Source organism: Mustelus asterias, chromosome 21 (assembly GCF_964213995.1).
Source record: "Mustelus asterias chromosome 21, sMusAst1.hap1.1, whole genome shotgun sequence".
NCBI lineage: Eukaryota > Metazoa > Chordata > Chondrichthyes > Carcharhiniformes > Triakidae > Mustelus > Mustelus asterias.
Window position 1 is genome coordinate 66,294,413 of NC_135821.1, and position 12,308 is coordinate 66,306,720.

The following is a 12,308-nucleotide window of genomic DNA, read 5'->3' on the forward strand; positions in this document are numbered from 1 at the left end:
GAGTTGTTTTGTTTTTCGTTTTTGAATGTATGTCTTATCAATAAAAAATTTGGTGTGGTGTGGTGTGGTGAACCATTGTTGGTTCCCACTAGGTAGTGCTGAGCCATGGTCTGGCCAGTACTATGAGTCTGTATATATGTTACTGTTGGGGTTAGGGTTGGGCTGTTCTACCTGTTAATATAGTTGTTATGGTACACCCCAGTCGGCTCTGCCTCCTGGGAGAGGTATAAAGGTCACTGCTCTGCCTGGTGACCCTTTAGTCTGGGATTGTGTACTGTATATGGTCATTCTGTTATTGTTGTCAATAAAAGCCTTTATTTCCCGAGTACATCACGCCTCTCGTGTGTTATATCGCGCATCATGTGGCGCGAGCAAATTTTTATTCCAAAAGTGCGGCCCAGTGAAAAAAGTTTGGGAACCACTGGTTTAGAGGGATACGGGCCACACTCAGGTCAATGGGACTGGTTCAGTTTAGGAAAATTTAGGTCGGCATGGACAAGGTGGGGGGGCTGAAGGGCCTTGTTTCCCTGCTGTAGATCTCTATGACTTTGTGAGTGTGAGGTGGACTGTTTTGAAAAATAGTTATTTGTTAGCAGCTGTGGGGGGACAGAAGCTTGGAGCAGTTGAGCCTGCAGAGGGCAGAGACTGTAGCTGACTTTGATGGTTTCTCTCTCCCTCTTGTTCTCTTGGTTGTTTTTTGCTCTTTCTCTCTCATGCTGCAGGAAATGACGGGACGGTTTGTGCCCGCTATAAAAAGCCTCTCCTCCATTCCTCTCCCTCCGTCTGCCAGCCACATGTGTGAGTGAGTGTGCAAAAGCTCCAGCGGCTGCACACACTCATACTTTGAAAAAAAAATTATAAAAAAAAAACTTGACAAAAAACGAAAAGAAAAACCCAAATAAAAATCGGCGGAACTTAAAGAGAGGGGGAAAAAATCCCGTCAAAATTATTTGATAAATTAACCAAAAAAAAAGGAAAAATAAAGCCAAGCCGCCACGCTGTGGGATTTATTGACTGGAATCGGCCCGAAGTTTCTGGAAACTGAAGCGTTCGAAGCGGTTTTTATTCAAATTAAGAGTCCTGCCTCAGGCCTAAGGAGAGATTTTAGAGCCGGCTCGAGCATTTCTGGAAAGTTCCTCGGCCGGCGGTTTTTATTTTCTCCCCCTGTTTTAAATCCTCTCTCTCTCTCTTTTTACCGTTTTCTTTTTTTTTAAAGTTGTTCTTTTTTTGTCCGGACTCTCGCTGAGGATGAATCAGACCGGCGCCAGCTACCCCATGGCCTCGCTCTATGTCGGCGACCTGCACCCAGATGTGACCGAGGCGATGCTGTACGAGAAATTCAGCCCGGCCGGGCCTGTGCTCTCCATCAGGGTTTGCAGGGACATGATCACCAGGAGGTCACTCGGATACGCCTATGTCAACTTCCAGCAGCCCGCAGACGGTGAGGCCAACACTTTCCTTTTTTAAAATTAAATAAAAAACCCACATTCACATCCTCTACCCCACTCTTCCCCCCCCCTCCCCCCTTTCTCCCATCCAGGCCCAGCCTGAAACACAGCACAGCTGGATTACAGATCTCCTCCCCCCCCCCCCCATCCGTCTCCCTCCCAAGAGCTGGGGAATCACAGCTTCCACCAAACCCACCTCCTTCCAGGGTTGAGAATGATCAAACCCATCTCCCTCCCAGGGTTTTGGGGAATGACAGCTTCAACTTCTCCCCCTGGAGTTGGGGGATGACAGCTTCAACTTCTCCCCCTGGAGTTGGGGGATGACAGCTTCAACTTCTCCCCCTGGAGTTGGGGGATGACAGCTTCAACTTCTCCCCCTGGAGTTGGGGGATGACAGCTTCAACTTCTCCCCCTGGAGTTGGGGAATGACAGCTTCCACCAAACCCACCACCTTCCAGGGTTGAGAATGATCAAACCCATCTCCCTTCCAGGGTTGGGGAATCACAGCTTCAGCTTCTGGAGTTCGGGAATGACAGCTTCCACCAAACCCACCTCCTTCCATGGTTGGGAATGACTAAACCAACCTCTCTCCCATGGTTGGGCAATGACAGCTTCCACCAAACCCGCCTCCTTCCAGGTTGAGAATGATCAAACCCATCTCCCTTCCAAGGTTGGGGAATGACAGCTTCAACTTCTCCTGGAGTTGGGCGATGACAGCTTGCACCAAACCGTCTCCTCTTGGAGTTGGGCAATGATAGTTTCCACCAAACCCACCTCCTTCCATGATTGGGAATGGCTAAACCAACCTCTCTCCCAGGATTGGGGAATGACAGCTTCAGCTTCTCCCAGGGTTGGGGAATGACAGCTTCCATCAAACCCGCCTCCTTCCAGTGTTGGGGAATGACAGCTTCCACCGAACCCGCCTCCTTCCAGGGTTGGAGAATAACAGCTTCCATCAATTCCATCTCCATCCAGGGTTGGGGAATGACAGCTTGCCTCCTGGAGTTGGAGAATGAATCAGGAGTCTGAAACTCAGCCAGCTGAATGACAGCTTCCACCAAACCCACCTCCACCTGGATTTGGAGGGTGGAGGCAACTTTCAAAGGCAGTCATGTCTCATTATTACTAAAATAGCAATAACTAGGCTGGCAAGCACAGGGAATGATTCTATTCTGTCGACTTGACACCTTAAAAATCATGGCATGCACCAAACATTTCTATCTGGGAGATTCCATGTCTTGATTTCTGAAATAATGGGCTAGTAAATAGAAAGGTTAAGAATTCTGAAGGGACAGAAATATCATGACCTTGGGGGAATCTCCGTTTGTAAACATGCAATTTCACACGTGTGAAAATCAATAATGATTTCACATTTGTCAATGTCACGGTTTGCAGTGAATTGGCACGTGACAGTTTTTTATAGATGTTCTAAAGAAGTTGCAGGCAGGAACATGGACTGAATAGTAGGTGAAATGCATTTTAGGCATGTAAAAAGACATGTGGCACACCTATTGGCCTTGTGGAAGAAAAGCTGTAGAGCATCCCCTCAGTTTTAAGTTTTATTTATTAGTGTCACAAGTAGGCTTACATTAACACTGCAATGAAGTTACCGTGAAAATCCCCTAGTCGCCACGCTCCGGCGCCTGTTTGGTACACCGGGGGAGAATTTAGCATGGCCAATGCACCTAACCAGCACATCTTTCGGACTGTGGGAGAAAACCGGAGCACCCGGAGGAAACCCACGCAGACACGAGGAGAATGTGTAGAGTCCACACAGACAGTGATCCAAGCCAGGAATCAAACTCGGGTACCTGGTGCTGTGAGGCAGCAGTTTTGTGCCACCATGCCGCCCTATCTGTCAGTAGACAGATGAAGTATCTGATCTGTTTCTGGACTTTGAACAAACGACAAAACTTTTATTGCTAATTGCAGCTGGGATTTTGGAAGACACTAGAATTGACCTCCATGTCCCTGAGCTTGGGGAAGAAAGGAAAACAGCCAATATCCTGTACCAGATTTCGGTCTTACAAATCACTTCTGAAGAGAACATGTCTGATCCAAAAGTCAGCTAGCAGTTGCTGTTGAGACTTGCGTATGAAGAATGGCCTTTTGGCCATTCACCACTACGATACTCTAAAATTGGGTTCGAGTTTCGTGCATATTAAAATTCAAGATTAATGTCAATAAGAATATGCCTTCAGTATTCAAAGTTTAGTGAAATCTAGTGCAGATGTGTCTGAAGGGTCGGTCTCCTTTGTATGATATAGTGTACACTTGTGACTAAGCTTCAGAATGTTGTTGGGCAGTGCTTTTCCTCATCCCCAAGCCTCATAGTGCTGAAGCAGATTGTATCCCAGAATTGAGAGCAGAGAACCTAGCAAAACATTGAACACTGGATTTTCCTTGATGTATGGTTCATTGCTATATCAGGTTATCCATTTACCCACTAAACGATGAGGGAATATTTTGCTCTTTGGTCACGTGCACTCGTGCTGTAACATCTGTTTCTCATAATTTACACTCTGATTTTGTACTTGAAATTATTTTTGTTTCCTGTCTGTTGTCTTGAACTAGTTCATTCAATCTAACCTGGCATTGCTTAGTTTCTGCACAGAGTAAATATACTCTCTTCCTTTCTCTGATTGTTGGGTCAAGTTTTGTGTATTTGCAACAATGATGGGAAATTATCAGTGGAAGGTATTCCTCTTCATTTTAGAAAATGCAGTGTTCAGCCATTTCATATGCTACTTTGGCTCCTAATATGATTGAGTTGTTGGGGGAATTGGCCTCTATCCACTTGTAATCTTTGTACGGTAAGGTATTTTGCAGTATTCTAGTGACTTTTAAATCCAGTTAACAATAGGGTAGCAGCGGATAATGTACACGCTCTTGTTCGGTAGTGCAAACTTCAGCACACTAGTGTATGTCCTGGCACAAGTTAGAATGCGTAAAACAGTAACTTGTGTGCTGAAGGATGGATAATTATACCTTTTGATTTCATTGTTGCACTTAGATTATTAGTTTCACTTTGTTTTAATGTCTGTTAAAATTTTTAAACAATCTTTTTCAGTTGTTGTTCTGTGATCCTCCTGACATCACAGCACCAGCTCTAACACAAAACAATGAAAGGTTCTGATGCTGAGCGAAACTGTGCAACTATCGTGGGCTTAACCACAGTTCTCAGCCAATCGGAATCCTCCTTTATCTAATTCAGAAATAAATGTTCAACTACCAGCAACCTACACGCATGGTAAGGAACAACTCGAGCATTTACACGTTATCCATAATGAAATATGAAGCAGTATTCTAATGTGCTCGGCATACAACTTTCTAGTGTCACTAATTCTTTTCTCCCCTGTACTAGTGACTTTTCTTGTCACTTGATTTAGGCAAAGTCTTCCATTATGAAATCTGTTTTCATCCCCTTTCTGTCAAATATTTTTTTAAAAAGTGCTGCTGCCTTCACAAGATAATCATAGCAGGTTTGAGCACACCACTTACTTTAATTAGTTGTCACTAGGCTTGTTAGCATATTGATGCTAATATGCTTCATGGGGGAAATTAATTTTCATGTATCAGTATGCTTCCTGTATGATGATTTTAATTCATTCCTTCAAATTAATCTATTGCAGTCACCATCTGTAACAAACCAATACTTTACAATAGGGTCGTAGTTCAAGTCCTTTTTCCAGACAACACCACTTTGCATCACAATACTATAATTTCTGGGTATTTTCACAATTGGCATGCTTGCAGTAAAAAAACATTAAAGTCACCATTACACTACAAAATCCTAGTGACAATGATTTTTACAGGTATCATACGAAGTAGCTGTTGGGTTGTTGTGAATTACAAAAGGTTAAGACTTGGTCTAACACCTATATAAGCCATTCGAGCCCACCTTCATTTCACAACAGGTTGACTTTTGTACACATTTGGATTTGAAGTGTATTCACTCTACCTAAAAGCTATTTTATATGTAAACATTAAGGAAACATAACTATCAGTTTTAACTTCCTGCAGCATCACGGAGGGCATAAATTCAAACTAAATTTTATCACATAAATCACGGGACTCACGTTTTAAACGGATTATAATTGCTGTCAGAAACACCAATTTCTACAGGTCTGCACAATGACTCTGGATATCTGAACACTTTTCAAATTATCATTAATTAGTGAACAAAAATCATCATTTTCTGTTGGTTATGAATTTGTACTAGAAATCAAAGTTAAGATCTGTTGGTCTGCTGCACACTAGTTGATCTCTTTAGATCAATGGCAAGCTAATGGATATCCACAGTAAAATGAAGGTGGACCATCATCTATGATGTAGATTGGCATTGAAACTCTTCAGAGTACGAAAGCATAGTTCAATTCTGCAAAGTGGACTATGCACAAAACCAGCACAAACAATAAGGGAGAAGGAAGATAAAGTGCTGGAAATGCAGAATCTTACAAGAAGCAACAGAAGAAATGTCAGAATGATTAAGTAACTTGTTCCAAATTTGAATATCAGAAATTAAGCTTTCAAAAAAGGCAACAACTTGCCCTGGCACTTTTGTTAAACTCAACTTGCTTATGCAGCAGTTCAGAAGCTGAATACTGTATTCCACAAGTTGAATGCAATTTTAAACAGCATATTACAATTGCTGCTGGAAACATGCATTTTTAAAATGTCCCCATCGTAATTCACTAGGTTTAAATACACTGTTCAAAATTTCATTCATAGTTTGAAGAAAAAATTACTGGCCAGCTTTTTATCAATTAATTAAGATTATTGACCACCAAAGTTCAATTCCGTTGGTTGCTTTAGAAAAAAACACACACAACTTTGAATGTTTAGAATTTGGGATTAAATGTTTCCTTTTCAAGTTACCTTAATCTTAAATGTCAGATATACATTTTTTCAGAGAGTGTAGTGTGATAAACTTTGAAAGTGCCTGAATTAAAGGCTAATTATATGCCTTGTATTAACGTCAGTTATATTTTCTTGAATTGAATAAATTGTCTAAAGGTCAGAAATGTCAGTGTCCCTGTTTTCAGATCAGTAACTTAAATAGTGTCTTGTCCATTGAGATTTTATTTTAGCTAAACCCCAGGAAAGGAGATTGGCTCCGACCATGTGGCGAGTGTAATGTTGAATCAGCTCTTCTGCCAGCACATGCCTTTAAAGGACCACTTGCTAAAAATAGCAAGCAATGAAGCACAAAAGAGGTTACATCGTCCATTGATGGTGCTTTTGTGAAATGGCTGTGTATTATCATTTAACATAGCAGCGTAGCTTTCATTGGCTTTGAGAGTACGTGTAAAATAAAGTATTTCATAAACTCTACACGTCACTTCAGAATTTTCAGAAAGCCTGGCAAATTACACTGCAAATGTTTTCTTTAAAAAAACTATAAAGTACAGGACTGCTAATTCTTACAGACATTGAAATTATACCCCTGAGAGAAATTTGGAAGCTGAACCCAGAATCCTTTCTTGGAAGAGCTGTGTTAGGATTTCGCTTTCATGCTGATAAAACACAGCATGTAGAGCACTAACTCTACTGATGCAAAATACCTACTGAAATTTATTCAATTGGTTTCTTTAAGCAGGAGAGGTTGCTGCCTAAATTGAGATTTTAAAAAATAACTGATAATTTCAGGGGGTGAAAAATGCCCTTAAATTTTAAACTGCAGTTGTTTATGTGAGTTTGTTTGTTTTGTTGTATTACTAAAATGTTTGGATGACTGTATTAATGGTTGTAGTCAGATTACTAGATGGCTGCTTAATCCAGGTACAAGTTCTGTTCAATCAGATATCTGTACTGGAAAAGGCAACTACTTAAGATGGAAGTAGACATTTAATCAAGGTTGACGGTGAGTCCTATCCATATGAAAAGGGTGAAAATGCAGTGTATTTGCAATTGCAGTATTCAGATTCAAGCTATTATTTTATGCATTTGCATCATATTAGTGGCAATGGAAATGTTACCCTGAAGTCCTGTCCGAATAATTCTTTCTGTATGAAATGACTTGGGACATATTTATGAACAATGGGAACGACAATGCTCAAACACTAACAGAATCCAATTATAACTGATAAAACTGAGGTGGATTAGGCAGCCCCATCATGTGTGACTGCACAAAACCTGCTGTTTGTGTTTTTTAAATGTTAAACTTCCAATGTCATTTTATTAACTTTGCTTTCCTCTGACCTATGAAAACTTCTATGGGAGGAGGGGAATGTACTAAATTGATCGTTTTCAATCCACAATGAGGTTCATGTGTTATCCTTCTAGTAAATTATTGAATAGTGCTTAGGAAATTTGGAATGAGGAAGAATTGTTGTCCACAAATTTCAATCAGTGAAGCTTTTCACAGACTAACACAGCATTCACTAATGGAGAGCTCAGCAAAATGTGAGCTGGTTTGTTCTGCTGACTTTGAGACCAGAGGGAATGGTGTAGCAGGGGACTGGGCATATAGCTGTTTCATATAGCTCATGGAATCAAAATGCAAAATATTAACGTTAAAGCGGTTTGATTTGCGTTTTTTTGGGGAAATAAATTGTGCTGACTACCAATTAAATTTCGTTTGCATGGCAATTAACTGGTCGAACTTATATGGGTGTGTACCAAGTATTTACTTTTGAAGTTTGCAGGTGTAAAATGAGATTTCCTCCTTGGGTAATGAAGCAGTCTAACGCTGTAAAACGTTGTCCTAAGTGTAAACCACTTTGACACACTTTGCTAACCAGAGATGTGGTGTAATAGGTGAAAAGTGGCAAGATGTGAGTTTATGCTTTTGCCCCTCCTTGTGAGCTCCTGGTTCAACACATTTTTCTGTAAGCAGTTGTTATGGTTAGGTTGGGTGCTTCTTTGGTGAAAGGTATTTATAGAGGTGAGGGACAAGAATGTTGACCAAAGTCGAGCGTTTGTACTTCTCAACATTAGTTTTCAGGGTGTTACTGGTAAAAATTGAGACATGGCTTCAGCAGAGAAATGGAAATGAAATATAAATAACCTTCAAAAGTTTCACTTTTATATGTAAAACATCCACGACTTTTAGTAATTCAGGTGAAAACTGCAAATACTCTTCCATAACTATACAATGATATCAATAGAGCTGAAGTTTACATTTTGAATCAGTGTCTTTTTCAAGCCATTGTTCAAATCTATATAAGAATCCTAACTTTCCTTCCTGGTATACAGATATTTTAAACAACGGTCGAGGGAAAACTGGGGTAAATATAAAAAGCAGTAAATAAGATGCATGCTCGTTTAATTTTTGGGAATGCTTAATTTGGTGGGATAATTAGCTTTAAAAATATTATATTTAGTTGTGCCTGTTTTAAAACCTGTAACATTTTATTGCCTTTGTAGATGGGTTCTGCCATAAGCAGAGAGAACCCAAAAACGTGCATACTATAGTTTAACAACTTTCTGTAATCCTTCTCTTTGTTTCATTATGCCATGTGATTCCTTTGTCTGAAAAAGGCATAATACATGTCAGTGCTACTCTATAAGGAGCCTTTTTGAATTAGATTTATGTAGCTCTTACTGTAATTATCCTTTCTTCTTATGCAGGGATGCCTTATCACCTCCAGATAATTCCAGATGCCAAGATTAGGAACTTATTTGAGTGGAATCACTGATTGATACACTACAAAGTTCTGTAATGCAATGTATCAATTTTTTTTCTTTCATGTGATGTGGGTGTCAACTGGCAAGGCCAGCATTTTTTGCCCATTTCTAATTTCTCTTGACCCGAGTGGCCTGCTAGGCCATTGAAGAAAGCAGTTAAGAGTCAATCACATTACTGTGGGTCTGGAGTTGCATGTAGACCAGACCAGGTAAAGGTGGCAGATTTCCACAGATTTTAGCAACAATCAATGATAGTTGTCATGGTCACCATTACTGAGGCCAATTTAATATTCCAGATTTATTAATTGAATTGAAATTCCACTATGTCCCCGAGAGCATTAGTTTGGATCTCTCTGGATTACGTGTCCAGTAGTATTACCACAGGCCACCATCACCCTTGCCCATTGGTTGTGTTGACCGTAACAATTTTCAGATTTGAAGTGCACTAATAATCCATTGATGAACAATCCTGGCATCTGTTGAGCAGATCTATGTAATTCTACTCAGCATAGGAAGTGAACAAGAAAAGGATTTATTACGTTTTGACCCTTGAACAGTGAGTTCACTGATCTTGTCCGAGGTTTCTGGGAAGCAGTGATTCTTTCTCGCCCCACGGTTAAAACAAATTTTGTGGCTTATCTGTGCAATCAATCTTCATCTGTTTGTATACGTTTAAAGGGCTGGATCATCCAGCCATCTAAATAAAGAAGTTTGACGTGGAGGGGACAGGACGGCATTTTATTATGCTGTGCAATTATTTATGTATCTTAATTATAGACCCTATTAACTTTAGCTTTAGTTGAACAACTTTTAAAGTTTACTTACTATTGTAGCTGAACGTGCCTTGGACACCATGAACTTTGATGTCATCAAGGGGAAACCAATCCGAATCATGTGGTCGCAGCGTGACCCATCCCTGAGGAAGTCTGGCGTAGGTAATGTGTTTATCAAGAATCTGGACAAATCCATTGACAACAAGGCTTTGTATGACACCTTCTCCGCATTTGGAAACATCTTGTCTTGTAAGGTGAGTTTGAAACCACGATAGAATGAAAGCTAACCTTGGACTTCTCATGATCCTTTTGCCGGCTAATGCAATAAGCATGTAAGTTTGTATATGTTAAGAGATCTTATGAGATCAGAAAGTCTTATAGGAGAATTCTGCTTCAGGGTACATGACCTGCAGGAACTTTTAGAAGTCAGCTTGCCACAATAGCTTGGCATCAGTGAAATGAACAATCCAAAGAAAAGTTAATTATTTCCATGGGCCAGGTTCTGCTGTGGAAATTATGGTGTTTGAACTATGCATGCAATTATTAACACACAAATTGACCAGCAACTTGTAGTGAAGGCAAAGTATCTTGTGAATTGCCAGAGGTTTCTGGCCATTTTGTGCCATTCTGGCAAAACAGCACATCACCCTTAACCTCTGCAATTTTCATGAATTAGCTACATTTGTACATAATTGCCCATAAAAACTGACTACAAAAAGTTAAGTCTAGTAATTTTATCAGCATTAATACCCATTTAACGATATGATGACCGTTAATCAACCTTTTGCCCGGAAAGTAAACAATTATAAATGTACAGTCTCATTTCTTGGGGTTATAGAAACAGTGAAGATAGGAGCAGGAGGAGGCCATTTGGCCCTTCGAGCCTGCTCCGCCATTCATTATGCTCAAGGCTGATCATCCAACTCAATAGCCTGATCCTGCTTTTTCCCCATAACCTTTGATCCCATTCGCCCCAAGTGCTATATCCAGCCTCCTCTTGAATGCATTCAATTCTTTCCTCATAAATTGATTCATTTAAAAATGCCAATTTTCTCATGCTGTATCTTTCTGATCTTTCTTTTGCTCTATACTTCTCCTTCTAATTGGACATTTTGTTCACTTACTCCAGTTCACCTTCCTTCCTCTGTTTATTTCTCAATCCCTTGATTTCATTGGTTAAGGAAGAGCACCATTTGTCCAGATGTTCAAGCTTCCAGGTGCCCTGTGACCCTCACAACATTATCAGCTTTCTCTTCTAGCAACTAATGGGACATGCCCCATTCCAGCAAAATCTGGCCCGATTACCTTTTCTGAGCATTTGTATGGACTTGTTTTTAGGTCCTGATACATTATGATCTGTGTTTTTATTGTGTCTACAACAGAACCACTTAATTCTAGTTAAAAGCACATGAAAGTAAAGTGCAAGTTTAGGCTGCCCAGAAACACTAGTATTTCTTTTCTTCAGGTGGTATGTGACGAAAATGGCTCCAAAGGATATGCATTTGTTCACTTCGAGACTCAGGATGCTGCAGATAGAGCTATTGAGAAAATGAATGGCATGTTGCTTAATGACCGGAAAGTGTGAGTACTTCACACTGTTGGTGTTTAAAATCAAGGTTTTAATGTGTTTGCTGCCAGACGTTGGAAAGTGTTGCTGATGCCTTGTACCAAATAGTTACTCGGTCATCTTCCATTCTGGGAGATGGCAAATCTGAAAAGTTGATAGTATGAATTTATTTAAAGTTTTTATATATACATATATATATAGAGCTAAGTTTGCTTGTAGGAGAAAGCCACACATGGTGAATTAGAACAAAGAAAATTATAACACAGGAACAGGCCCTTCGGCCCTCCAAGCCTGCACCGACCATGCTGCCCGACTGAACTAAAACCCCCTACCCTTCTGGGCTTCATATCCCTCTATTCCCATCCTATTCATGTATTTGTCAAAAGAAATTGTATTAATTGTACTAGTTTAATAAAGTTTTTTTAAAATTTTAGTCAGCTCAACTAAAGTGAACACTAAGTTTTAAATAAAAGGCCTTCCATTTGTTCCCTATTCATTCTTCTTCCCAACTGTTTTATTTCTATTTTAACAATACCCTTTCTTTTATTTGTTCTTTAGCTTTTTTTAAACACAGCTTAGAACACTTTTGTTGTGTGTTTCATCCACCTTCTGCCCATTTTTCAGTGATGCAAGGCCTAGAGAAAGAAGTAAATGGTATTTCACGGCATTAAAGAGAGGAATGCCACCATTGACAGGTTAGCTGCAAGTCTCATTTGCATGGATAAGCTAACTGGTCCATGGAACACAAAATGTTGAAAGACATTATAGCAAAGCACCATAGTGGATTAACTATATGCAAATTTATCTTTCGTTTCCAAGTGCTTGTATTTACAGGTTCAGTAATGGATCAGTTGCAGTGCTGGTTCAGATCTTGCTATAAAGCATCAGTTC

At 40.0% G+C, this 12,308-nt stretch overlaps 1 protein-coding gene across 2 annotated transcripts in view; it reads left to right on the forward strand.

Moving 5' to 3' along the window:
* Positions 1–732: 732 nt before the first annotated feature.
* Positions 733–12,308, forward strand: part of LOC144509362 (polyadenylate-binding protein 4-like) — a 43,004-nt gene continuing 31,428 nt past the window's right edge. Inside the window, exons 1-4 of one of the 2 annotated variants that reach the window (XM_078238080.1) lie at positions 775–1,441; positions 4,519–4,698; positions 9,911–10,104; positions 11,316–11,431. In XM_078238080.1, the coding sequence (XP_078094206.1) occupies positions 9,931–10,104; positions 11,316–11,431 (290 nt within the window). In that variant the 5' untranslated portion in view covers positions 775–1,441; positions 4,519–4,698; positions 9,911–9,930. Of the gene's footprint in view, positions 1,442–4,518; positions 4,699–9,910; positions 10,105–11,315; positions 11,432–12,308 lie in introns of both variants that reach the window. The other variant, XM_078238079.1, reaches the window with a different exon arrangement.